The sequence below is a fragment of the Seriola dumerili genome, unplaced genomic scaffold (genome assembly GCF_002260705.1).
Source record: "Seriola dumerili isolate Sdu_G_001 unplaced genomic scaffold, Sdu_1.0 BDQW01000017.1, whole genome shotgun sequence".
NCBI classification, from domain to species: Eukaryota; Metazoa; Chordata; class Actinopteri; order Carangiformes; family Carangidae; genus Seriola; species Seriola dumerili.
The window spans coordinates 503,010-527,956 of NW_019174272.1; the positions used below are offsets into that span (position 1 = coordinate 503,010).

General features: G+C 40.5%; 5 protein-coding genes across 9 annotated transcripts; 3 read left to right on the forward strand and 2 right to left on the reverse strand.

Moving 5' to 3' along the window:
• The first annotated feature begins 499 nt into the window (after window positions 1–499).
• On the forward strand, window positions 500–6,105 carry dao (D-amino acid oxidase). The gene is made up of 11 exons (XM_022756724.1): window positions 500–576; window positions 983–1,178; window positions 1,271–1,385; window positions 1,763–1,839; window positions 2,013–2,078; window positions 2,674–2,728; window positions 2,907–3,011; window positions 3,117–3,199; window positions 3,502–3,619; window positions 3,952–4,050; window positions 4,130–6,105. The coding sequence occupies exons 2-11, from the start codon at window positions 985–987 to the stop codon at window positions 4,253–4,255; spliced, it is 1,038 nt and encodes a 345-aa protein (XP_022612445.1). The 5' UTR covers window positions 500–576; window positions 983–984; the 3' UTR covers window positions 4,256–6,105.
• A 21-nt stretch (window positions 6,106–6,126) lies between these two features.
• On the reverse strand, window positions 6,127–11,720 carry svop (SV2 related protein). Its single transcript, XM_022756710.1, has 16 exons — window positions 11,594–11,720; window positions 10,230–10,387; window positions 10,007–10,092; window positions 9,805–9,903; window positions 9,159–9,230; window positions 8,833–8,957; window positions 8,680–8,743; window positions 8,362–8,487; window positions 8,127–8,255; window positions 7,933–8,006; window positions 7,758–7,834; window positions 7,110–7,214; window positions 6,862–6,973; window positions 6,684–6,765; window positions 6,443–6,532; window positions 6,127–6,351 (listed from the first exon to the last, which is right to left on the reverse strand). Exons 1-16 carry the CDS (start codon window positions 11,626–11,628, stop codon window positions 6,139–6,141), a joined length of 1,647 nt encoding a protein of 548 aa, XP_022612431.1. The 5' UTR covers window positions 11,629–11,720; the 3' UTR covers window positions 6,127–6,138.
• Window positions 11,721–12,723: 1,003 nt separating this feature from the next.
• Window positions 12,724–18,545, forward strand: usp30 (ubiquitin specific peptidase 30). Of its 2 annotated transcripts, none has more exons than XM_022755084.1 (13): window positions 12,724–12,809; window positions 14,427–14,536; window positions 14,628–14,801; window positions 14,899–15,002; window positions 15,117–15,215; window positions 15,510–15,555; window positions 15,641–15,735; window positions 15,836–15,895; window positions 16,012–16,098; window positions 16,238–16,318; window positions 16,463–16,685; window positions 16,781–16,892; window positions 17,192–18,545. In XM_022755084.1, exons 1-13 carry the CDS (start codon window positions 12,739–12,741, stop codon window positions 17,442–17,444), a joined length of 1,515 nt encoding a protein of 504 aa, XP_022610805.1. In that variant the 5' UTR covers window positions 12,724–12,738; the 3' UTR covers window positions 17,445–18,545. The 2 variants fall into 2 exon arrangements, with proteins under 2 accessions (XP_022610805.1, XP_022610815.1); XM_022755094.1 differs by lacking the exon at window positions 12,724–12,809 and adding an exon at window positions 12,910–13,085.
• Window positions 18,546–19,118: 573 nt separating this feature from the next.
• Window positions 19,119–21,666, reverse strand: alkbh2 (alkB homolog 2, alpha-ketoglutarate dependent dioxygenase). 3 transcript variants are annotated; one of them, XM_022754161.1, is made up of 4 exons: window positions 21,588–21,666; window positions 20,126–20,429; window positions 19,829–20,027; window positions 19,119–19,745 (listed from the first exon to the last, which is right to left on the reverse strand). In XM_022754161.1, exons 2-4 carry the CDS (start codon window positions 20,403–20,405, stop codon window positions 19,436–19,438), a joined length of 789 nt encoding a protein of 262 aa, XP_022609882.1. In that variant the 5' UTR covers window positions 20,406–20,429; window positions 21,588–21,666; the 3' UTR covers window positions 19,119–19,435. The 3 variants fall into 3 exon arrangements, with proteins under 3 accessions (XP_022609882.1, XP_022609877.1, XP_022609881.1); XM_022754156.1 differs by lacking the exon at window positions 21,588–21,666 and adding an exon at window positions 21,390–21,472; XM_022754160.1 differs by lacking the exon at window positions 21,588–21,666 and adding an exon at window positions 20,977–21,052.
• On the forward strand, window positions 21,073–23,879 carry ung (uracil DNA glycosylase). Of its 2 annotated transcripts, XM_022754144.1 has the most exons (7): window positions 21,073–21,295; window positions 21,626–21,826; window positions 21,908–22,003; window positions 22,632–22,729; window positions 22,875–22,963; window positions 23,074–23,252; window positions 23,356–23,879. In XM_022754144.1, the coding sequence occupies exons 1-7, from the start codon at window positions 21,197–21,199 to the stop codon at window positions 23,494–23,496; spliced, it is 903 nt and encodes a 300-aa protein (XP_022609865.1). In that variant the 5' UTR covers window positions 21,073–21,196; the 3' UTR covers window positions 23,497–23,879. The 2 variants fall into 2 exon arrangements, with proteins under 2 accessions (XP_022609865.1, XP_022609857.1); XM_022754136.1 differs by lacking the exon at window positions 21,073–21,295 and having other exon boundaries at window positions 21,494–21,826.
• The last annotated feature ends 1,068 nt before the right edge of the window (window positions 23,880–24,947 follow it).

Sequence of the window (24,947 nt, forward strand, 5' to 3'; positions counted from 1 at the left end):
TGCAATATGTGAACAAATACCCCAAATTTGATGCAATAGGAGGCAGTAGCAAACAGGAAAGTAAGAAAATAATAATAATAATAATAATAATAATAATAATAACAATAACAACAACAACAACAACAATAAGTAAATTTCAAAGTAAAGATTAAGTTGATGTGTGTCCCAGGAAATCTGCATGGTACCTCTGGATATTTCCCTAGTCACTAAATGTGAAAGCAGCAGCCAAACTAGTTGTACTTATAATATTTAAGGCAGAGATAGTCCCATCATTGGTGCTTGTTGTATCAGTGTCAGCATTGTAACACTAGATTGGATGTACTTCCTGCACACACACACACGCACACGCGCGCGCGCAAACAAACACACACACACACACACACACACACACACACACACACACACACACACACACACACACACACACACATTAATTCACTTTTAACTTGATAGAGCTGACCATGTGCCGGGTCGCTGCTGTCTCCGCCCTCTCGCCTGTGGCCCAGTGAGTAAGTGGGTGCGAGTTGTGACAGACTTCGACAACTCCTGTAGTAGCGACTGCAGACTAATCTGAAGGTAAAGACAAACTTTCTCGGACATTTACAGATTGATCAGTTTTATCAATGCTGTACTTACTTAGGTCTCTTACTTAGTTTTTAAGGTCAACAATTTGCTAAATTCGCTAAACCAAGATGCATTTTTGACCGACATGTTGTCCGCTGTGTTACATAATATACTCTCCCATTATAAACTGCCCAGATCGCGGATGTAATGCAAAGTTGCAGTGCATGATTCAGGGAACCCTGCAATATGTCTGAGATAGTTTGTCTAATCATATCCAATCTGGTGCATCAGAATACAATACAATACAGCAATGAGCAAGATTGTCATGTCCTCAAAGAAAATGTTGGTCAGTTGACACATAGGATGTCATAATGGGTGTCTCAGGCCTAAATGTGTTGTGTGTCTTGTGTTAATTCAGACATGCGGGTAGCAGTGATTGGAGCTGGAGTCATTGGTCTGTCAACAGCTCAGAGCATCTATGAGCAGTATCACTCAATTGTCCGTCCACTGACCATTGAGGTGTATGCAGACCGCTTCACTCCGCTGACCACAAGTGATGGAGCTGCTGGCTTCTGGCAGCCCTACCTGTATGATAAGGGCAACGTCCAGGAGACGTAAGTGCATTTTCTTTATCTGTCTCTTGATTTTCTTCTTCATATACAAAAAGTAACCACTACTTTAATGCTGTATTTGTGCTCACCCTCAGAAAATGGAATAAAGAGACATTTGACTACTTGCTGAACCACCTCAGTTCACCAGAGTCTGTAAATATGGGTATATTCCTTCAGTCTGGCTACAACCTCTGCACTGAACCAGTCCCAGTGAGTAGCACTTGGTCCTTGGAGAATGCACAGTAAATTTGACTTCAAAGATAAGATGAGACCAGGATCCTTTTACAGCTTAGAACAAAGGTCCTGTGCAAGGAAAAATGTAGCTGCAGTTACAATGTAATCAAAAATAACTATTCATAAATCTATCACCTACCAGTGCAATATCTACCATAAACACAGTCCATTAGTATTCAGCAGCACCGTAACTAGAGCTTTGTTCATCTGCGCAAAGAATGGTGGCCTGCAGTGGTTGGAAAACATCAACAGAGAGGCCTCGCTAAGGGTGGAATTTTCACTCAGACTCAGGAGTTAATTGGGATTCTGTATCCTGTGTGGTCTCATAGTAAGTGACTTGTTTTTCATTGCAGGATCCCTCATTTAAAGACATTGTCCTGGGCTTCAGACAGCTCACAGAACGAGAGCTGCAGATGTTTCCTGGATACAAGTAGGTTCTAGCTGAAACTGCATCAAAGTAGTTACTTAGTTTATCTGTTTCATATTAAACATTATATTCCCAGATCTGTTTGTAAGACACAGCCACAGACATCCACATATGAAGCGTATTTTACTGTGTATACTGTGTGACTGTAACATATTTGTCTCTTCTGATATCTCCAGTTATGGGTGGTTCAATACTGCTCTCATGGTGGAAGGTAAAACATACTTACCTTGGCTGATGGACTGGTGAGTGCTTATCTTATTTCTTAAGTGACTTGTTATATCAGCATTTTTTAACCAGAACTTAACAAGTCCTGAGTTGAACTCAGTTCATCTTAGTGTGGCACCTGTTTGCAACATTTATTACCCAATAAAAAACTTGAAAGAAAGCTCTCGATTGCTGTTATGTACATATAGTATTCACGTCACTTGCTCAGAGATAAATAAAGTTTTATCTTATCTTACATTTTCAACACATGGTCTTGGTTTAGCTCGTCTGTCTAAAATTCTATAAACTACATACTGTGTTTATCATTTTGTAATGCTGAGTGATATATACAGTATATACCCTATTTAGTGGAGTAAAAGTATCCCATAGTGCAAAGTAAAAAGAAGTGCACAATTAGTGGTCACTAAATAAAGAGAGCTAACTACCACCATGCATTGTGCAGTGTTATATGTTAAAAAGGCAAATTTGGACAGCTGCTGGATGACAGCTGCTGGATCCACCTAACTGATGTCCTGTGATGTTTAGGAGAACTGGTTCTTCACTCAAAAGTTTCTTCTTCTGCAGTGGTATTCCAGACCTCCTAATACATATCTGGTTTTCTGTTATTTCCAGGTTGCAAAAAAGGGGGGTGAAATTTTACCACAGGAAAATAGAGTCCTTCAAGGAGGTTAGTGAGGGCTTTTCAATATTATAGTTGCATTTTTAATATAGGTTGTTTTTTTTTTTTTAGAAATACTGGTTATAGCCACTAATCTTACAACATTTACTACAAAATGTTCACAAGACTCACAAAATGTTATCTCTCGTCATATTTGTTATCTCTTATCGTGTATGCCTGTTTTTAGCTGGCAGAAACTGGGGCAGACGTGATCATAAACTGTACTGGGATGAGATCAGGAGAGCTCCAGCCGGATCCAGACCTGAAACCAGGTCGCGGCCAGATAGTGAAGGTGAGAGTGAACAGCCTAAAGTGTTTAATTATTGTTTTTTATAACCAACTATAAAGGCATAGTGGAAGTAGCAGTTGTGAACCCTGTTGTTCCTCTGTGTTTCAGGTGGATGCTCCATGGTTGAAGCATTGGATTCTTACCCACAACTTTACAACAGGAGTCTACAATTCACCATACATCATTCCAGGGTAGCGGTAGTGACACAACACACTTGTAAACAGTGAACTGCAGATGCACACAGACATGTCTCTGTACAGAGTCTTGCACATAATGCACATAATGCGTAATGCAGTTCTAAATATTGCTCCAATTGAATTTTCCATTTGAGGTATGTTTTAAAAAAAAAAAATTCAGTAGTTGCAGTGGTTACAGCATGGTGATGCCTGCTGTCACAGCGCTGTTATTTTGGGGGTTGATTTGAGATTGTAGCATAGTGTAGTCAGAAAACCACATCTGTTATCGTGACTGAAAAGAACATGTGTGTCTGCAGGAGTCGTCTTGTGACAGTCGGTGGAGTTTTCCAGATAGGAAACTGGAGTGAACAGAACAACTCCACTGACCATAAGAAAATCTGGGAAGACGCCTGCCAGGTCGAGCCCAGTCTCAAGGTTAGGTGATACCAAAATGTTGTTTGTCAAAGAGGCCATAACAAAAACTTAATGTCTCAACAGTGATAAATAATTTACCGCGAGTCTTCAGTAGTGCTAAATATTTAACATTTTTCTTTTGATATATTTAGAATACTTATTCTGTAAAACATGTTTGTAATAAGGAACAATTTGGCTCTGACAGAGAAAACTTTGGTTTTAAGTGAGTTACGTAAAAATACTGTAACATGCAATACAATAATTCAACATTTGCAACATTTTTCTTAATATTTGGACACATTTTCAAGGTTCAAAGGTGGGACAGCTTATGTCATGTTGTTGTCTACCCTCAGCATGCCAGGATAGTGGAGGACTGGTCCGGCCTCAGACCTGTTCGGAGTAAAGTCCGACTGGAGAGGGAGACCATACATTCCGGTGCAACTACAATAGAGGTAAACCATAACTGTTAATCAGGACTCTACATATGAATGTTATTGTATGAACTTCTAAAACATTGTGACCCCCATTCAGGTGATACATAACTACGGCCATGGAGGTTTCGGGCTCACCATTCACAGAGGCTGCGCCCAGGAGGCAGCGAGGCTCTTCGGTCAGATCGTAGAACAAAAAGGCAACGGTCCAAGAGCTCGCTTGTAAATTTGTGTCCTGGAGTAATGAATGGTGCTTTCCTTTCTCAAATTTCCACATCAGTGCCTTGTATCCAGCGATGCACAAACTGCTTTTGTCTACACCATCATTTACCTTTGGGTTCAAGCAAGCTAATGTATATGTAACATGAAAGGGGGACATTGTTGACAACTGTTGTTGTCTCTGTTCATTATTAATTAAGGTAAGGCTTAAATCCGAAGGAGGTTTGGGTGATATAAAAAAGGACATAATGTGTACATATCTTTGAAAATGAAAAAGTAGACAAATCTACTGATAGTGATTATTAGATTTTTTCTTTAGTAATAAATAACAACATGAATCCACTGGTCTTTTTGAAACATTATTTACTATAGTATCATACACATTTACATCCAGTGCATTTACAAGAATCTGTGCACACAGACACTTAATGTAGCACTATCTCTCAAACACTGGCAGCTAAGAGTCAGCTTGCTGGACCTGTGCTAGTTGATCTGATTTTTTTTTTTTTTTTAAACAAAACTTTGCTCAGTTTGTCACTCGTAGTCTGTCTCCACATCACCTTTGTTACAAACAAAAGCAAAGACAACAACTAAACCAGGTATCGATACATTATTTACAGAAAGACAGAAAGTAACATCCTGCTAAATGGTTGTATATGCATGTGTAGGTCCACGTGTGCACAGTCTCAGAGTAGAGTAAGAGACGCAGCACGGTTTATAAATCATAATACCATACAACACCATAGACTCATATACTCATGTCATTTTTTTAAATCATGTAATTTTTTTGCTAACTAGGGCTGAGTCAGCTTTGAATGATGAAAATATTCAGATTTAAATTCCCTACTTCAATGTTAACTTACACAATGTTGTCTTCAAATGCAGTCCAGAATCTGTGGACTTGTTCTATTTGTGTCATAATTATGAAATATTGCAGAGTGTACGATGTCATTATGCTCTGATGAAGACTTTGGCAGATTTGTCAGCTTGTTGTAAATAAACAGCGACATAATGATCCAGACACGAGGCGGTATTTTTGTTATTATTAGAGTAATAACTCCCTATTCCTCATTTCTTTAGCAGAAAACAAATATCATCCATGGTAAAATGTAAAATAATACTGACACAAGAAAAAAGAACATAGTTATCACTGACTTTAAGAAAGTTGGTGACTGTACAGTATGTCTTTTCACTGCCTAGACCCAAGTGAATCTCAAATGAAGCAACTCCAAGCTTTATTTAATCGAATGGTCTGTTGATTTGATGATGTGGAGCTGTTCCAGCCATGTACTTTTTGTAAAGCTGAGTTTGTAATTAGTGTATTTTTTACAGGCAATTTGTGTTCACAAGATAATGATCTTTCTTATCTATGTATGCTAATGGAAGCAGCTTTTTCATTGGGTTGAGAGGAGGTCTCTCAACCACAAACTGAATAGGTAGTTTTAAGGCTCTTTGAAAAGAAGATAGTGGTTTGAAGCTAACACTTAACACCTTCACCCTCTCTATTCCCCTTAGCTTCTCTTGCATTAGAAAAGCAGGATTCAAATACTTTGTTTTAAGTATTTGAATTCTCACTTGTTCAAGAAGGTTTCACATTGTGTCCACCATTTGCTCTTGCACTCGTGCAGGTCATTTGGTCTTTCCCATCACCCTGTGTGCAGTTATACAGTGGCAAAATTGTGACAGCAATGGTGGTTGAAGACTATAAATACAGTGACATGTCAAAACATTGTGCTGCCTGGCTCTCTGAAGCCACTGTGGTTGCCTAAACTGAAGAGTCATAGAGTGGGACTGGAGATGGACACGGAAAGCTGGTTTGGCTTTCTCGCTTCTCATTGCCTCCTTTCTCCACTGCGGTCACTTCTCAGTTGTACTCCAGCCGGCGAGTCCTCAGCCCTGGGAGCCGGAGCTGGAATTAGGGAGTCCTCCTGAGCTGTGGGAGGAGGCTCGGCCCATCATCTCCTGGCCCCACTCACGGTGGCTGGACTCCTGCAGGCCCCGACCTGTTGTCTCAATCGGCAGTGCACAGGAGGCGACGGCAGCTAGGAGGCAGCAGCAGCAGTAGACCGAGAGAGCCAGGTAAACAGAGGACTCCAACATCACCTGCAGGATGAAGCACAGGGATAAACAATTATTTTTACTCTTTCTCATTTTGTGCTATATTTAAATTAGAAAAATGACGGCTGGCTCTTACCTGTGCAACAAAAGGGGTAATGAGGGCACCAACTCTGGCCATCCCACTGCTTGTTCCCAGACCTAAAGCCCTGGTCGCTGTTGGGTACACCTGCAGAGTTTCAGAAGATACTGAGGAGGTTGCCTCGCTCAGATTCTGCCTCTTATTACTCAGCTATTCATTTGATCTGAGCTGTACTAATAACTGTTTGCACTTCACACAATACACGCAAAAAAACTTCACTCTGCTTTGAGTATCTAACCTCGGGAGTGTACACATAGGCAGCCTGGAACCCTCCTGCAATAAAGGCTCTGGCAATGAATATTAACACTGTCATGGACGCTCTGCAAGAGAGAAACCAATGCCAGTTAGAGTGGATAAACACAGGAGCCACAATTCATAAAAAAAAGTTTTTGAAGTCTAGCTATGGCCCTCCTTACCTCCCAACACAACCATAGAGTGGAATGATGCACAGAGAGAAGACGAGGAAACACAACGCCATGGTCTTCCTCCTTCCCAGTCGATCAATAGCCCACAGTGTCACCAGCAGCCCTACGCAACATGAATGGTATCGGTTACACAGTATAATGATTACCATTTCCTCCTAATGCACTAAGAATTACATTACAAAACAGTAATACATGAGTGCACCTTTACCTTCACCTGAAGAGAATTCAGTAACATGTACCTGGGAATTCAGATAACGTCGTCCACAGTAGGTCTTTGTAGTCGTCAGAGTTCAGATATTTACACTCCAAGCTGCATCGGAGCTCCATCTTATTTCCTTTGGACACTAGAGGGAGGTATAAAACAACAAACGAGACGGTATACACCCAACACTGACTCAGTCCATTGTGGTGCTTTTTGAAAAAACAAAGCTGTATAACATGACCTATATACATAAGAAAGGCATTCATATAGATAAATCTTTTTCACAGCATACATTCATCTTGTCATATTATCTAAAGCACAGGTGGAACTGACAACATTATGGATGGCTCAGTTAACTGTCTCTGTAAGCCATTGTTAGTGTTATCAGTTACACCTTGTTATGACATGTTCTAACGCCTGCAGTGCTCTGTTTTCACTGACCTTGAGAAGCATGATTTATTTTTTCTGTTTATTTATCTCAAATTCAGTTTAACTAAAAGTAGATATTACTCACACAAGTCACTAAACTACCATGTCTCTTTCATCAGTGTGCCAAATTAAAATGTGTGTGTGTGTGTGTGTGTGTGTGTGTGTGTGTGTGTGTGTGTGTGTGTGTGTGTGTGTGTGTGTGTGTGTGTGTCTGTGTCTGAGTGTGTGTAGGTCTGTTTGAGGAGCACTGACTCACCTCCACATGCGCCTCCCTCCTGAAACAGCTCCGTGGTCAGGAGCACCAGTCCATAGTAGGAGAAAGCATTTGCAAACCTGAGAAGACACAGACACGGGATGAGAAATTTCAAAAAGAACAGAGCGAGCAGTGACTGAGGATTCGACTGTGTGGCATGTTCATTCACTCCATTTACCAAATAAACCACAGCAGAACTGTTGTCCAGCGAAAGTGGGATGAAAATAAGTCACGAATCTTCCCACGATCCTCCTAATTAAAAGAGGAGACATACAGAACTGAATGCACAGATTACAAAATAATAGTTGGTCAAACATGAATGATGTGTGAATTACAGTCAGAGGATTTGTGTTCTGCACATAGAGACTCCACCTGTCTGGCAGCAATTAGTTTTCCCAGTGGCATGGGTGCTCCGTTCTCTGTGGCAATGCGCTTCAGCGTGGCCAGAGCTTTTTCCTGGTTCCCTGTCAGCACGTCATATCGAGCGCTCTCTGGTAGCCACTGCACACACACACCACCAAAAAAACAGGCATGTCAGTTGATAAAGCCATAACTTGTTATCTTTACATATTGTAGAACATTTTGAGACTGATAAGATCACACTCACGAAACACAGGATGGCAAATATGAAGAGAGGAATGGTAGAAAGGCCAAGCAGCCAGCGCCAGCCCAGAGTGGGCATCACCAGGATCGCTAAGAGGACCTCAAACACAGTGCCCAGTGCCCAAAATATCTGCAAAGCAACAGCAGTGAACGCAACTTGTAAAAGAAAAAGAGATTTAGTGTCAACATCATATAAAATCCTGCTAGTAAAACAGAGCATTTCAGTGCTGTGTCAGTTACGGTTGCATGCGTTTTCATTTCTGGATGCTATTAACGCTCTGGCTAGGCAGCTGATGGATTAGTCGTACACCGTGGTCCATACCTCAATCAGCAAGATGCATGTGGCTCTAGACTTCATAGGCAGAAATTCAGCGTACAGTGTCACCCTTTATAAGGAGGGACATTTCACTGTTAATCCAAACTCAAATCATTAATTACAGCGTTGTTTTCAGAGACATAAATCAGGGTTACTCACGACTGTGGGGCTCCTCCAATGCCAAAGCCCACCAGCGCACGGAGGACAAGGATCCACCCATAAATTGGCGCAAATGCACTCATCACACCGTAGAACATAGTCCACAACACACTCATCTTCAGACCCTGTGTGTGCATACAATGAAAACATAAGAGGCTGCTAAATAAATCATGGTGATCTGATAAGGCTCTTGAGGTGTCTGATGTCAAACACTTTCTTTCTTTCAGAAACACAACAGCTAAACTTCAAACACCTAGAAGCCCAAGATAAAGTTACGGGAATCAGAAATCAACTCCATGTGAAACAGAAGCGTTATTAGAACTTACTGTCTTTCTGCCATATTTGTCAGATATGTTTCCCCAAAGAGACGAGCTGATCATCATCCCAATAAACACGGCCTGTGTCAGTGACAAAAGGAAAAAAAACAAAGCAGATTCATGGGATTGGGCATGTCGCAGCAGCTCACATAGCTGATATAATAACAACATATAACAACAACCTGTCATGCATATTTTCATACTGCAAACAATACTGCAGATTTTTGTCTTGGTGCGAGCCACTAGAAGTCACTAAATGTGAAAATTTCCATTTGAATATCTTCTCGTGAACACTGAGTGTGGCATTAACTGTCTTAATCATATCTTATTAAGTGACTTCATTAGAAATCTGCACTGTTCAATGTAATACCTTTAGTAAAATCTAGTGTACCTCCCCCCCCCCCCCCCCCCCCTCTGTTTGCATGTTGTTTTATATTATACCCAGAAAAGCAAAAATGGCTTTGATAGACATTCAAATCTAAATATTGCAACACATGTAAAAACCATTATGGGCTCTACTGTCTTCCATGTGGTTGTCACTGTTCAATACAAGCACTTATTTCAAAACAATCCCTAAGCACTGAATCAATAACTATCAGGACAGTCATGTGGCACTGCAAGCAAGAGCACTTTACGGACATTAGAGAGCCATTACCGATGTAAGCAGTGCCACCTCGAGGCTGGGCAGTCTCCATTCACAGTGGAGCTGTGGGGCTAAGATGCTGAGGATCATCATCTCCATGGCATCAGCCATCTGAGCAAACAAAAAAACCCAGAAATACACAATAAATCAGTATTCCAGTAGACGCAGTTTCTTGAAAGGTGTATTTGTTTTTAAGTTAAAGAGCAGTTCTCACCCAGGACAGACCAGTGAGGATGGAGAGTTTCCACTGAAATGTCCCAAAGCCTATGGCCTCCACAGCATCTTCTACCATGAATGTGTCTGAAGGTATGAGAGATGCAGCAATCTTGAGGGCCATATGCAAGATATTACTTGAGTATGAGCCTAATAGGGAAATGTAGTAACAAGGAGTCAAAAAGGTTGTCTGAGAAAAATGGAGCCCTGCTGCCATACTGTACCATCAGTTGGATTGGCAAACTCTCGAGGTACTGGAGCTCCTTCTGCAAGTGCCTCAGACTCCAGATCAGTCTGCTCTGCAATCCTGACAACCTGTTCTCTATTCTCACCATCATCCTCAGAGCGTGTGCTCTCACCTGTGCGACGGAAGCGGACAACACTACAAAAAAAATAATAAAATTTTTAAAACTCAGGAGGATTAACACATCTGCAACATGGCTGTCCAGAGGAGTTACAGAAGACTAGTGCCAGGGCAAAGCTGAGTACAAATGAGAGTCAGAGGCTGTTGCCTAGGTGATATGAGCTTTTTCTGGCTGTGATTTTGTGAATGGGTGGTAATATCATCCTATGGGCGAACCATGTCAAGTCAACTGACATCTCTGCACACTCTACTTTACTGCTTGGCAGGCTTATAAAAGCTAAATACCCAGAGTTATACATGTTCTTTACAGATGGAAGGTATAATCTTCTCCCACATGTAGATAATGGATAGTTCATCAATGATAAACACTATAAGAGAACTTGGAGAGTACCAGTGATGTCTTAATCACTGTAATTACATAACATTGCCTACTTGCAATTGGAAATATCAGTGCTGCAGACCAGTCTGTGAGATGTCAACGAATGTCTGTCTTTTCCTATAAACCACTGTAATTGTAAAGAAATGCATGTAAGTGAATATGTAGGCTAATTGTGGAGCAATACTGTAGCAAACCCTTGAAAATATAGCCATGCATTTCCTTTCTTGTCTTTTATTCATTGGAATAGATTTCAAACTGCTTGATAAACTATTTACTTTCTAAAATACATTTGTCATTATGTGATTCTTCAGGAAGACTATATATCGTCATTTTAATATATCTTAGAGACATATTCCCCATGACGGGCAAGCTGGACCCGTATGGGCCAACCTTGATCTTAGGGCTGAAATAAATCACATTAGGTACTGAGTCATGACAGCAAACACAATTATAAGTTAAGATGGACAACTTATCAGCCAGAAATCACAATAGAGCTGCTTCCTGTTACTAAATAAAACCAGAATAGTCTTCTTAGGGAAATGCTACGACTGTAAACAAAGTGCACCACCAGCGGTGCCTGGACAAGCGAGGTTGTTTTTATTTATTTATTCATAAAATTAATCTTTAATCTAGGAACATATCTCGGTAAAACAGTTGGATAAATATTGTTATGAAATGACTGCTGCTTTTGAGGCATGTAAGGCTGTTTGTGCTCCAGCGAGCTAATCAAACAAACACGATGCGAAGCTGTCAGAGGGCGACGCGTCGGACAAACGTGCTGTCACGGTTGAAAATGGACCAAACAACGGTGAAAGGCGATGATATGCAGATTGTGGTTTACTCACGGCAGCTGTCTCAGTTGGAACAGATCATCGTCCATTTTGGTGTCTATTGGCCGACGCTCCGTTTGGCCTCATCGCCGTTCACATTATCACGACGAGCAGCGATTTCAGCACCGAGGAGAGCGACCTGCTCCGGCGTCAGCTGACAGCCAATGAGAAGCCACCGTGCGCGAGTCAAAGCACGAGACACGGAGAAGTAGAGTCAGAATAAGATGAGCTCTGGCGGACCTGAGACCGCAGGACCGCTGTGGTCCACACATGACCTGGGACATAATACAGTGGGTGAGCCCAGATAATCTGACATTTTAATCTGACTGTAGCATTATATCTATTCACACCCCCAATCCAGTCCCGTTGGTGAAATGTGTGTAGTCCATAATCAGATTTGAGATGATAAATCAGATTTGGAATTATTGACCAAAGAAAGCCTATTAAACCGTATGGGAATTTGTGTAGTACATTTCAAACACAGAAGCAGTTCAAAGTGTATTATATAAGGTGAAGAAATGTATTAAAACTACATTTAAAAACGATTTTATACAAAAATCAATTGAAATAGAATAAAAGTAAATACATAAAAAATATTAAATACAATACAAATAAACAAGAATAAGATGCCAGACCAAACATGGTGTATAAGGTTTAATTCTGATGAGAATTAAGTAACTGTGAACCAAAATGTACAGTGCGTTTGATATCGTATATTTGAAGTATTTGAATTTTTTGGGGTTACTTTTTCCTCGCCTGCTACATGTCTATGAGGTAGGACCACAAAAAAAAATCTGCTTTAGATCTTTTAGTGATAATGTTAGTGGGGTTTTTTTTTTTTTAAATTTTATTATTTATTTGTAATTTTTTAAAATTTCAAACAGGGCATTCTGGTAGAAATCAGTACAAATACTGTTTACAAATCTAGAAACTATCTCGCAAAACTTCCCGCCATTCAGAGCAAAAACAGATCTGATTTTAACTTTTTCTTTTATTAGCATGAGAAGTTTGCAGTTGCAGATGTTTCTCTTAACTGCAGAAATGTGCGCAACAAACACTTTGCTCACCGGAGTGTATACTGTGACCACATCCGCGCGCTCTTCCGTGAGTCCGTCATGAAACACTCAGTACACAGAGGAGAGTTCCGCAATGAAAGCAGGATGTTGCGGTACAGACCCGAGACCTCTGATAAGCTTGTTGGGGAGTTCCTTGGCACTGGACCCGTAGTCAGGTAAAACCTTCCACCTGGCAAAACAACAACCAAAGCTTAGTTGGTGCACTGGGGCAGGGGGAAACGCGAGTCACGGCGCCGCCGTACGTTGGACCCAAAGTGCAACATGCGCAGACAGATACGGAGTCAGGTTTAACATTAGGATACTGTTACTAAACCTGCAAACGGACACACAAAGCAATGATATATTTCAACTGTGTTTTTAGATAGCATCGTGGATATTTCTTTATGGAGGCGACATAGTTCACCGAGGGCAGTCTGACCTCGGTGTTGTCGGTAAGCTAAGCTGTATGCTAATGTTGGTTTGAGCTAGTTCATGGAACACATCGACAAGATGTGTGTGGGGGTTAGTGTCGTTACTAGATAGATTGTATAACTTCTATGTTGCTACGTAACATTAAATAACAATTTCAAGTTTTCTAACCGGGCCACTAGCAGACTAGATGAGTTGTGCGAGGTTTTTTGTTGTTGTTTTTTTTTAACGCAGATAAACTAATTGGATCACGGGTCAGTGGAGGATCATGTAATTAATTCTTTAGTTTGCATTACGCTACGCGTTGTTTGGTCTGTGCTTTAAGAGCAGGACGCATTCAATCCTAACAGATAGAATGTAAAATATACTGATTTTGACCCACATGGGGTTCCTATAAAACAAAATAGGCGTCCAAAACCATTTACCATCCCCCTCTGTCCACACAGGAAAAGATGGCTGTGCTACACTACCACTGTTGATGAAATCAGTTGAACAAATAATTTTATTTATAAAGCCCAATATCAAAAATATGCCTCAGGAGGCTCTGTGTGGCAAGGGAAAAACTCTTTAAAAAACAAACAATAAAAAAACCTTTTTATGGGGAAAAAATGGAGGAAACCTCAGGAAGAGCAACGTTGGAGGCCTTTCTCTTCCAGGATGGACAGACGATGCAAAATTTGTAAGGTGTAGAGCAACAAAGTAAAAATTGTATGGACAATCATGATGACAAATTGTAGCTAGATTGTAAACGTGTGAAGAATATGATCTGGTGTGAGATACAGTGGTGTTGCAGTGAAATACACTACGCAGGATAAAAAAAATAACTACATAAACACAACATACACTCAGTTTGTCAGGTACACCCAGCTAAAACTAAATCTGTCTAATACAAGAGTTATAATGTTCAGTTTTTGTTGAAAAGTGTGTTTATTCAGCTCTCGTCATTTTGGAGGCTGTATTTTTGTGCCCTTCGATTGTATTGTGTTATATTTAGGTGTGTATCTTACATTTTTTCCACTGTAGTTATATCAATGAGAGTAGACCAAATATTCAAAATACACTCAGTATATCTCAGTAGAACACAATACAGTTCAGCATCACTACAAACTATCGCCTCAAAAATGAGCATAAAGTTCATCAGCACCTCTGTGTGTGGTGAGAAGGTGTGAAGTGGGTATGGAAGAGACACTACTGACTTTCATTACATATCTGTTGGTTTTGCTGCCAAAAATCAACTTTGTATCAAATATAGTGTTTAGTGAATAAACAAAACCCATACCCATGTCAGTATCATTATTGTCTGGTTTTGATATTTACCTATTACCCTCATGCCTCCCTGACTCTCCTATATATGGTCTTTTCAGAAACAAGATGATTAAGAACTGGGGCGTTATTGGTGGGATAGCTGCTGCGATTGCAGCTGGAGTATATGTTTTGTGGGGCCCAATTACAGAGAGAAAGAAGAGAAAGAGAGGTAAGACCTGGTATGATAATTTAATCTACAGATTGTATGTTCGGCACTGGTTATAAAGCAGTAACTAACAATGACTCGTGTTTTCTGTCAGGTATGGTTCCTGGTCTGTTGAACTTGGGCAACACCTGCTTCCTGAACTCTTTGCTTCAAGGTTTGGCAGCGTGTCCGTCCTTCATCAGGTGGCTGGATAAGTTTTCAGGTTCACCTACAATCCAGTCATGCAAAGACAACCAACTGTCCATGACGCTGCTACAGCTTCTCAAAGGTATATAAAATCATTCTGTCAGATGGAACACCAGAGTGTATTAGACACCCAGTGTTCATTTGTATTTTTGACATGGAGGCTGTTTGTACACCGGCAGCTCTGTCCAGTGATGAGCCTGGGGAGGAGGATGTACTTGATGCTGGATGCCTCCTCGATGTTCTCAGACTGTACCGGTGGCACATCAGTTCATTTGAAGAGCAGGTTGGTCATCATGCTGTTGAGTGGCATTTTTCTATATGCCTATATATAATATATGGTGCTGTGTTTTATTTAAGTCTTAACAGTTGTTTGTTTGTGTTGCTTTATCCCATCTAGGATGCACATGAACTTTTTCATGTCCTTACATCTTCCCTGGAGGAGGAACGGGATCGTCAACCTAAAGTCACTCACTTGTTTGACATGCAGTCCCTCGAGGCAAGTTATCATCTCCTGACTTGCATCGTCCCTAAAACTTCACAAAAATCTCTCTTGCATGTTGCATGGCTCCCATATGTCTTGCAGTTAGAGCTCTGCACTTTGGAGCACATGTGCTCAGGAGGGAAGTATTTAGACTATTTTAACCTAAACTCTGTCTCCTATACCTTTTTAAAATCTCAGTCTGTCCCAGCTTGTGAACCATAGCCAGTATTGTATGTAGAGGTGGCAAAAATAACAAATCTGGTACTGCACTCCCAGTTATTCTGTGTATATGTGTTTATTTTATACCAGAGTCTCCCTGATCAAGATGAGAAAACTATGACCTGCAGAAGTCGAGGTAAGAATACAAAGGAGTTATGTAGCATAGATTATCAAACCACAAAAAATATATATTCCAACTGTATTCATTTCTTGTTTTGCAGCCCCGCTTCATCCAATACCAAGCCCTTGGAAGTTTCAGCATCCTTTTCATGGTCGTTTAACGAGCAACATGTCATGCAAGCGCTGCGAACAGCAAGTGAGTTTTTTTTTTTTTTCCAGCCAGTGAAGTGAAAAAGGAGTTAATTTGTGTTACTTGACTTGTGAGGTGATTTATACCACTGCTTTACTTTTTATAGAGTCCGGTGCGGTATGACTCATTCGAGAGCCTCTCCCTGTCCATACCTTTACCTCAGTGGGTAAGCAAAAATACAGTATCAGGAACACATGCATGTTAAAAGTTGTTGTACTATCACTACTTAATATGCTTCTTTGTTGTTCTGTTTGCCCTAATTTGATCTGTATTTGTCCTCAGGGTCGACCTATCTCTCTAGATCAGTGTCTTCAGCATTTTATCTCCTCAGAAACCATCAAAGAAGTGGAGTGTGAAAACTGCACAAAGGTACGTTCACTACAGTAACAGTGTCTTGCTAAATTCTGCTAATCATATTTGTCAAATATGTAATTTGTCCATATGTTTCTTTAAAAAGATACATTTTGTTGATTTTGTTTAATTTCTGTTTTGGATAATTTCTCCTCAGCTTCAACAAGTGACCACAGTAAACGGGCAAGTTCTGGAAAGTCAGAGGACAACATTTGTTAAACAGCTTAAACTGGGAAAGGTAACAGTCATTTGTATTTATGATGTCATTATAATATATTATTTCGTCAACATTATTAGGTAGATCAAAACTTCTAACGTTTTATGTACTGTGTTGTCTTTTCACCAAACCTTTCTGTGTATGATGTTTTCCTCCTTCTTCTAGCTCCCCCAGTGTCTCTGCATCCATTTACAAAGACTGACGTGGTCCAGTGAAGGAACCCCTATCAAAAGACAGGAGCATGTGCAGTTCACAGAGTATCTATCAATGGACCGCTACAAACACAACGTTTCCACACAGAGAAATCAGCGGACCATGTGTGCTCCAAAGGTCATGAAAGCAGAAAATTCAGAAGATGCCATTGAAAAGCCCACTGCCAATGGCACTGGTATGTTGGATTTGTCAACTCTGTAATATCATGCTGCTTCACGTTCCATTTTTTTTATGTCATGCATCATACATTTGTTGGATCTTGTTTTCCAGATGCAGAGCATCACAACAACAACAACAACCCTTTTTCTAATGGAACCTGTTCATCTTTATTTCTTCACTCTCCTGCTGTGAACACACAGCTCGGCCTCACATATGACTACAGGTAAACTTAACAAAAGCAGTTTATGACCGTGCAACAATACAAGGAACTCATGCATATCAAGTTATTCAATGTTGTGGCTTTCACCTGTCTGTTAAAGTGATGGCTTTTTTTAAATGTTCGTTGTGGCTTCATTTGATCTTTTTTTAACAGAACACACAACACTGGTTCTGGCGCATCCTGAAACAGCAGGATGGCTGTCACAGCTGGTTTATGTTATGTTTACTAGAAAGTCTTGTTGTTTTTTCTTTAATTTGACACCTATATGTATATGTTTTTGATCATAGTGTCTTTCCTTACAGTTCTACAGAGTACCTTTTCCAGCTCACAGCTGTGCTGGTTCATCACGGTGACATGCACTCAGGACATTTCGTCACATACCGCCGCAGCCCTTCCTCACCCCGCAGCCCTTCACCCTTCAGCTCCCAGTGGCTGTGGGTGTCGGATGACTCGGTGCGAAAAGCCAGCCTGCACGAGGTGCTGTCTTCCAACGCTTACATGCTGTTTTACGAGAGAGTCCGAAGACTGAACCTCCCTTTGCGTTCAGAGGAGTAACCGGAAGCGTACGACCTCAAAGCCGGACGGACTTCTGGCTTTCCAGTCAAACTGTCACAGCTGTATGTGCCAGTTACAACATGAATACCATCAGGCGGATTCTGACTTTGTGACAATGAGGCCAGACAGGAAAGCCATCCTAGAGTTATTTTAGAGCTAATTTTGCATCATGGATCACAGCAATATGTTGAAGATCATTGTATAATGTTTAATTCCATGAGTGGACACTTGGCCTGCTGCTCTGATTCAGAGTAGGACGCTCTTTATCCCAAAGATTATGGACCTGCAGGATTCTTAGTCAGATATCTTTCACACATGTAACAGTTTCTGTCATGTAACATTTTAGCTTCTACAGGACAAAAAAAAAAACAGGAACACATGACAATGTAGTGGATTCCAACTCTGCAATACATTGTTCATGTGTGAAGTTTATAGTGTTTCTGTTGTTGAGCCTGTCAGAGGTGTTGACTCAGCTCAACAGAAGTAGCTGATTAGGACTTCATGGAGATGTTACTTGTTACGTATTATGAAAAGTCAAATAGATAATTCCTTAACTCTGGTTCACTGTTGTCTAATCTAATCTAATTTGCCTAATCATTCCCAGCAGTGTACGTTAACTGTAATGGAAATAATGTTTCAATTGAATTTGATATTTTTCTATGTTTCCAATAATCCTTAAACTGTCATGATTTGCAGAGCTGCACAGTTGAGGTTAAAGTGCCATGTTGTCTTGAAGAGATTTTTAACACGTTGAACCACGTCTGCTGCAACTGATGTGAACATACAATAAGACCTCTTCTTATTGTAGAAGAGATGCTTCAGAGCCGCTTGGCATGGTGACAGATTAGTAAAGATGTGCTCTCAGTTAATAAAGCCAGGGTGTGACTGCAGGTTTTTTGAGCAAGTTATCCTGAATATTTTTAACTCTGTAACTGATGACTGCCATTTCACTCTGACCAAACCAACTAAGTCAAATTTTGAGAAATGGCCTGGTGGAAATCCCCTCGTTAATGTTTGCGATTTGCACTAATGTATATTTATGTGAGATTGTGTGTATTGTGTGCAATCTGTTAAGGTGGTTGTTTTCAGATATTAAAAATATAAAACTATTGTGTACTTTAGAGTTGAATTTTTTCAAAGCAAGATGATTATTTGCTAGATTGAGACATGACTAAGATCCAACACCCACTTTTCTGAGGTGTCCACAACCAAAACACTGAATCTCTACCAAATATAATAATTTTCTGTGAGATGACCAGGCATGAGGTCATCACAGAAGAAACCAAAGATTTTCTCTGTAGAGATAAACAATAAATAATAAAAACAATAAATAAAATACATCATTTAAAAGGATAAATGGACTTTGGCAGAGACTGACAAAGTTTAGTTAGATGGAGTTTGCAAACCCCATCGGCTTGTAAAGACCCTGAGACGGGGTTAAATTGACCTCGAGTTAAATAGTAATCATAGTAATCCAGAGCTGAGACTAACGAATATCAATCTACAGTTCAGCTAATCACATAATCCATTGGCTGTAATTCAAACAAGTAACATTTTTACAACAGTACACATCTTTCCTTCCAACACATGAACACTGTTAAAGGCCTCATCTGCAATCAGGACACAGTGCAACATTGCATTCTGGCTCAATGTAGCCTATATAATCTGCACTCATTGAGAGCCTGTAATTTTTATTCAAGAAGATCAAATTGTTCATAACAGTTTATTTTATTGTTCACGTGAGCTGCCATACAGAACATAACCTGATCAAGTAAGAGCTGAGTCAGTCAGAGCTTTGGGCCTATGTCATGTTAAACCACTGATTCATTCTCTAGAGTTGTTGGTCCTCACTTATTTCACCCTGTTCTGCCATTTAGTCACTCAGATCCAGCTGCTACATTAAGAAACACATTCTAGATTTGTGATACTTGTCCATGTGCTCAGGGACTTTTTACCCCTGTGGATAATCCATGCTTGGCCGTGGCTTCCTCTCATTTCTTGCTGGCCAGTACAATGCGTCTAAAAGTGAGGTTGATGCGAGGCAGTAGGACTTTCTTGCGCACAGGAAGGCTGTGGTACCAAAAAGTGTTGGTCGGTGGGTTCATGAGGAGCAGGCTCCCATGAGCGAGTTCCAGTTTCACAGGTTCAATCTGTCTGCAGCTATGTTTTCCCCGAGCGTCTCTGTGCCTGAAGATGAAGTCTCGTGCTGCTCCCAGAGAGACAGAAGCGATGGGACAGAGGGGATCTAGCTCCTTTTCATCATCACGATGCTCACCCATGTGATCCTGCCCATCTTTGTACCTGGTGCATGATCGGAGAACACTTTCAGCAGGGAGATCCATCAAGCTGTGACCTTTACAACCTTGTACTCGGTAATTTCTCACCTGTTGACCAAGACAAAGTTGAACGTCTGTCCTGTGGTTTTTGTGACAGCATCTCGAATGGATTCCAAGGTTGGAGTCCATGGGCAGGCTGAACGTGTCACCCCAGAATAAGTGTAGGTTAGACCTGCATCTCCGTATGTCGCCTGCTTTCTTGGTATACTGTACACCTTTCCAAACACCTGGACCTTTGCTTCTTCTCCTGGAACAGAAACAGCCACAATTGCTCAGCAGCACTGCAACTTCTGGTCATAACTTATAAAAAAATAAATTAAAAATTAAAAGGGGTTGATGTTGTACCTGTTGAGTACACCACCTCATTCTCCAACTGTTTAAAAAGTTGGTCTGCTTCTTCTTTGGCGAAGAGTAAGGCATAATCACAGTCTAGTCCCTCTGCCTCTATTTTTTGCCAGGGAACAGGATGAGAGAACTCTGCTAAAGCTGAATCTTCATCTACTTCATCCTTCTCTTCCTTCATCCTCTCATCTTTCTCCAGTTTAATCTTCTTCCTTGGACTTCTTGTGAGAGCATCACTGGTACAGGAGCGTTTCTTCTGTCCCGGAATCAAGAACCTTTCCATTGCAGTCCTATCATCTGTTGCACTCTGAGGGGTGTAACACATATTTAGGGAGAAAAAACATGTGAAAAAAGCATCTTGCGGGTCTTCCTGAAGTGGACTTGTTTACTGCACTGTATTTCTTCCAATATCTTAATTTTTTGAGTTAAAAATGTGTTACATTTTGTTAAATTAAGGACCTTTAAATAATCATTTAATTATTTTGTTTATAAAATGTTAGGGACTAGTGAAAACTAGTGAAATCAGTTTCCTTGAGCTCAAGGTGAGTTCGAAACACAAAGATGTTCAATTTACTATCATATGAGACAAAGAAAAGCAGCAGATTCTCACAATTAAGATCCTGTGACAAAAAATGAGCCTTTTACTTGAAAAAATACTCAAACGATTACTTGATTACCAAAATAATTGACGATTCATTTCTGTCAATTGACTCCTCAATTTAACGACCAGTCTCTACAAAAATGTGTTAACACCAGCAAAGACTTCGAAATAATGACAATAATACGTCTATAGCTGTAAAAACACCAAGTATACTGTACATTTCTCTCAGATGAATGCTAGGTGCAGTACGTACCACAAACGGTAGAGAACAGTCAGCAGCAGTTTGTCTCGAACAGCGCTCAGCTCATTATCATGACTCTGCTTTCGTCACTTTGTGTTGGCGCCAAATAGTTTTATCCCAGTCGGGGAGTTTTAGTTTTCCGAGGAGCCCGCCACTGTTTTGCTTTTTTATTAGGTATTCGGTGAATTTCATCACTTTTCTGCAACTTACTGCTCAAGTGTTTTTCAAGAAAATGATTGGACAGAAAACTATTCATTCATTTTTTTCGCCCGTCTCGAAAAAAAGGATTTCTAAGGAGTTAAATGAAACCGAGGAGGATGCTAAAGACCCGGTGAGTGCCCCTTTGCCTCATGTAGCTAACATTAACAACATGCTTAGATTATAATGTTAAAACACAACGTTATTTTCATTTAAACTCCACTTACAGTGTACTTGTAGTATTTCAAACGGATTTATCATTTCCCGCGACACGCGCAGCGTAATCCAGGCTGCGTTCACAATCACCACTGTGTTCTTGCTTGTTATTGAAAGTGGTTCTCTGAGTTTCCACGGCATGAGAATGTTTGCACGCCACTGTGGACGGTTTCTGACGCCTGTTGCACCTCTAGCTGCCCGCTTCTCACCTGCTCTGTACTTTGCTCAATACACTAAAATTGTGCAGAAGAAGCTGAAGCCCTCAGCGGTGGAGTCGAAGCCGTCCGGTCCTCCTCCTAACCCTCTGTCCCCGGAGCAGCTGGACAAGATCGCCCGCAACAAGAGAGCAGCGCTTGAGAAACTCGCTTCCGCTCATACACCTCCAGGTTTCGGGGAGAGCTGGAGGAAAGGGCTGTCTGCAGAGTTTGGGAAGGTCTATTTTAAACAAGTGAGAAGGCAATTCATCACAGCACGTGGTGTCTCTTTATGGTTTTGAACCTTTTGTAATAACTTCATATTTCTGTCACAGTTGATGAATTTTGTTACTGAAGAGAGGAAACGCCACACTGTGTACCCACCTGCTGAAAATGTCTTCACCTGGACACAGACGTGTGACATCAGAGATGTAAGTGAAATAGCTCTGACACTGTGACATATGACACAACTTCCAAGGCTGCAAACACTCTATCACACCTTGCCCTGCAAAATATGGCAGTGACAACAACAGCAGAAGTAATAAGAGATCAGCCAGGAGACGAATCAGATCATAACCACTAAATACCAATTGCAGGGCTTATATTAATTTCTATATGGTTATGTGAAAATGTATTAACAGAAACCTTAAAAAAAAAAAAAAAAAAAACCTTAAAATTACAATCTGCCTTTATGGTAAAAGTCACATTATTGTTATTAAGTAAGGCAGGCCACTGAAATACATCATACCAATATTGACAAAAATTAAAGCAGACTTTTATGTTCTCTGTGGTGGATTATAGTCCTCAAGCAAGTTTTAAATGTGTGCCAAATGAACAGAAACCAGTGTCTGCTTGGGACTGGGACAATGTTTCGACCTTCTTTCTGTTTTTTTAGTTGAGTTACCATGAGCAAATTTAGGGGTAAGTGGCACAGAATTGTCTGTTGTGTGGGTATTACCTTTCTTTATAAAATAGGTTTTGGTGCATTAGCTGACTTTTTCACGAGAGTAGTATGAACTGTCTCAGTCGCCTCACTTTAAGATCTGTCTCTACCTCCAGGTCAAAGTGGTGATCCTTGGCCAGGATCCGTATCATGGTCCTAACCAAGCCCATGGCCTGTGCTTCAGTGTCAAAAGACCAGTACATCCTCCACCCAGGTTCAAAGCCTTTTCAGTCTCTCTCAGAACTTTTTCAACTCTTGTTTGTGACCTAGTTATTTCTCTTAAAAACTCAAAATCAGATAGTGCTCATGAATCATTCTGTTGACATATCTATCACAGCCTTGCTTCTGTTCATTTCCAGTTTGGAGAACATGTATAAAGAACTGGCGTCAGATATTCAAGGCTTCCAGCACCCTGGACATGGAGATCTGACTGAATGGGCCAAACAAGGTACTTTTTAAAAATCAGTCTGTTGAATGTTTACACACAATTACACAACAAAAGAGCTGTTGGTCATTAACAGACCTGCCATCCTCTCTATCTGTGACCTCGTTCGTCAGGTGTGTTGTTGCTCAACGCTGTGTTGACCGTCCGAGCGCACCAGGCCAACTCGCACAAAGACAAAGGCTGGGAGACGTTCACTGACGCTGTGGTGCAGTGGCTCAGCAACAACCTGGAGGGCCTCGTCTTCATGCTGTGGGGGTCATATGCTCAGAAGAAAGGAGCTGCTATCAACAGGGTGGGTTTTCCACTGTCATTTTATTTCATGCAAACACTTTCACACTTTACAGAAGCTTTTTATTGCGTTCACATATCTAAATTTTCACTCACTCCGTTTATAGAAACGCCACCATGTGCTGCAGGCTGTGCATCCCTCTCCCTTGTCTGCTCATCGTGGATTCTTTGGGTGCAAGCATTTTTCAAAGGCCAACGAGCTGCTAGAGAAATCTGGAAAGTCTCCCATTGACTGGAAGGCACTTTAAGTTGTATGTCATGTCATCTTTTCTAACGTGTGTGACAATTAACTACAGACCAAAACCCACCTATAAGCTTTCTCAGTTTCCTGTTTCAGCAATATGTGCAGTAGTTTTTGTAGTAAAAGAATTCATCTTGGCATTTTGTTCTATACACTGAATTTTCTGAAAAGCCTTACTGTTGAAGTGCATATTTGTATCTTCTGCACTTGTCAGATTCAGTTTTGCTGTAAATATGTTTGTACACAATTGGTCCTTTTATTTTTCACATTAAAGTTAGCCCTTTTTGGGTTTTTTTTGTTTTGTTTTGTTTTTTTACTTTTTTTTACTGAAATGTTGGTTCCATTAAAAGTGGTTCCTAAAGGTGGATGTGGTATTTTAATGTCTCTACATTTGCTCAGCAAGGTCTAATGTAAAATATACTCACTTCCTCAGGCACCCATAATTCAGCCAAGCTGTCCACACTCTAATACAGAATTTCAGGGTCATTTTGTCATCAGTTTGAATTTGAGTACACCGAACAGTGTCAGCAAAAATAAAAAAACTGTGATAAAAGCACAAGGTTAAAGATAAGGCAAAGAAGTCAATAGGAAAGGTACAGTTGAAGTAAAATTAAACATGAAACAAAAACCATCATAACTTCTCGCAATTATTAACATCCTCTCTGCTTGTTGAGTTTTTAATCTTTGTTGCAGACCAATAAGTGCATAACCTCAGAAAGCCATTATTGTGGAAATCTTAAAAAAGATTAAGACTCGGGCCTGTCTTTGTGGTTTTTATTCAACAGCAAATAAGGATATGGAAGTATCCTCCTCTGGCTGGCAGCTGCTGGTTTCAGGATGCACAAGCAGGTAGCTGTAAGATCTCTGCAGTCAAGACCCGATGTTGGGGGAGAGAATGCAGACAGAGAAATACTCCTTTACCTCAGTCAAGGACAGTTCAGCTCTGATTGGAACAGTTTATCAGCTACAAAGAGGTTTGGATGTGGTTGCATGAGAACACATGATGGATTAGATAGTCCTGTTACAGTAAGAAGACAAGGACAAATACTATTGCACCAACATTTTCAACTACAGCCTTTATACAAAAAATAGTTTTATCTAACTTATTCTTGAGTATAACAGCATCCTCCTCACAGAACTGTCAGCTTTAATATGCAGGACTTTTATCTGCCAAAATAGACGGAAATTCTTTCCTCTACTGAAAATCAATGACCTTTTTGCTTCTGAGCAAGATGCATTCCCGTTTTCCTCAGAGTGTTTGACACAATTGTTATTAGATCATGTGATGATCACTTAAGACATCATATGACCCACTGTATTCAACATGCCTTTTAATGATGGACATTTTTACTTGTCGAGCAAAGATGTGATGACAGTAATAATAGCTGCACTCTATGTGGTCGCTAGGGCTCAGCAATCATGCATGTCAAACTGATGACACACCTAAATGAAGCAAAG

What these genes read in the sequence shown, in the direction of transcription:
- alkbh2 (XM_022754161.1), bottom strand. Translation starts at nt 20,405, where the DNA reads ATGGAAAGGTTCTTGATTCCGGGACAGAAGAAACGCTCCTGTACCAGT. An exon ending in TGAGGTGGTGTACTCAACAG is followed by an intron (nt 20,028 to 20,125) that starts GTACAACATCAA and finishes TTTCTGTTCCAG; the next exon opens with GAGAAGAAGCAAAGGTCCAG. An exon ending in AACTTTGTCTTGGTCAACAG is followed by an intron (nt 19,746 to 19,828) that starts GTGAGAAATTAC and finishes ATCATGCACCAG; the next exon opens with GTACAAAGATGGGCAGGATC.
- usp30 (XM_022755084.1), top strand. Translation starts at nt 12,739, where the DNA reads ATGTTGCGGTACAGACCCGAGACCTCTGATAAGCTTGTTGGGGAGTTC. An exon ending in TATGACCTGCAGAAGTCGAG is followed by an intron (nt 15,556 to 15,640) that starts GTAAGAATACAA and finishes CTTGTTTTGCAG; the next exon opens with CCCCGCTTCATCCAATACCA. An exon ending in AACAGCTTAAACTGGGAAAG is followed by an intron (nt 16,319 to 16,462) that starts GTAACAGTCATT and finishes TCCTTCTTCTAG; the next exon opens with CTCCCCCAGTGTCTCTGCAT.
- ung (XM_022754136.1), top strand. Translation starts at nt 21,518, where the DNA reads ATGAGAATGTTTGCACGCCACTGTGGACGGTTTCTGACGCCTGTTGCA. An exon ending in AGACGTGTGACATCAGAGAT is followed by an intron (nt 22,004 to 22,631) that starts GTAAGTGAAATA and finishes CTCTACCTCCAG; the next exon opens with GTCAAAGTGGTGATCCTTGG. An exon ending in CCAGTACATCCTCCACCCAG is followed by an intron (nt 22,730 to 22,874) that starts GTTCAAAGCCTT and finishes GTTCATTTCCAG; the next exon opens with TTTGGAGAACATGTATAAAG.
- svop (XM_022756710.1), bottom strand. Translation starts at nt 11,628, where the DNA reads ATGGACGATGATCTGTTCCAACTGAGACAGCTGCC. An exon ending in TCCTCACTGGTCTGTCCTGG is followed by an intron (nt 9,904 to 10,006) that starts GTGAGAACTGCT and finishes TTGTTTGCTCAG; the next exon opens with ATGGCTGATGCCATGGAGAT. An exon ending in GGAGGGAGGCGCATGTGGAG is followed by an intron (nt 7,215 to 7,757) that starts GTGAGTCAGTGC and finishes ACCTCCCTCTAG; the next exon opens with TGTCCAAAGGAAATAAGATG.
- dao (XM_022756724.1), top strand. Translation starts at nt 985, where the DNA reads ATGCGGGTAGCAGTGATTGGAGCTGGAGTCATTGGTCTGTCAACAGCT. An exon ending in AAATAGAGTCCTTCAAGGAG is followed by an intron (nt 2,729 to 2,906) that starts GTTAGTGAGGGC and finishes GCCTGTTTTTAG; the next exon opens with CTGGCAGAAACTGGGGCAGA. An exon ending in CCGGTGCAACTACAATAGAG is followed by an intron (nt 4,051 to 4,129) that starts GTAAACCATAAC and finishes ACCCCCATTCAG; the next exon opens with GTGATACATAACTACGGCCA.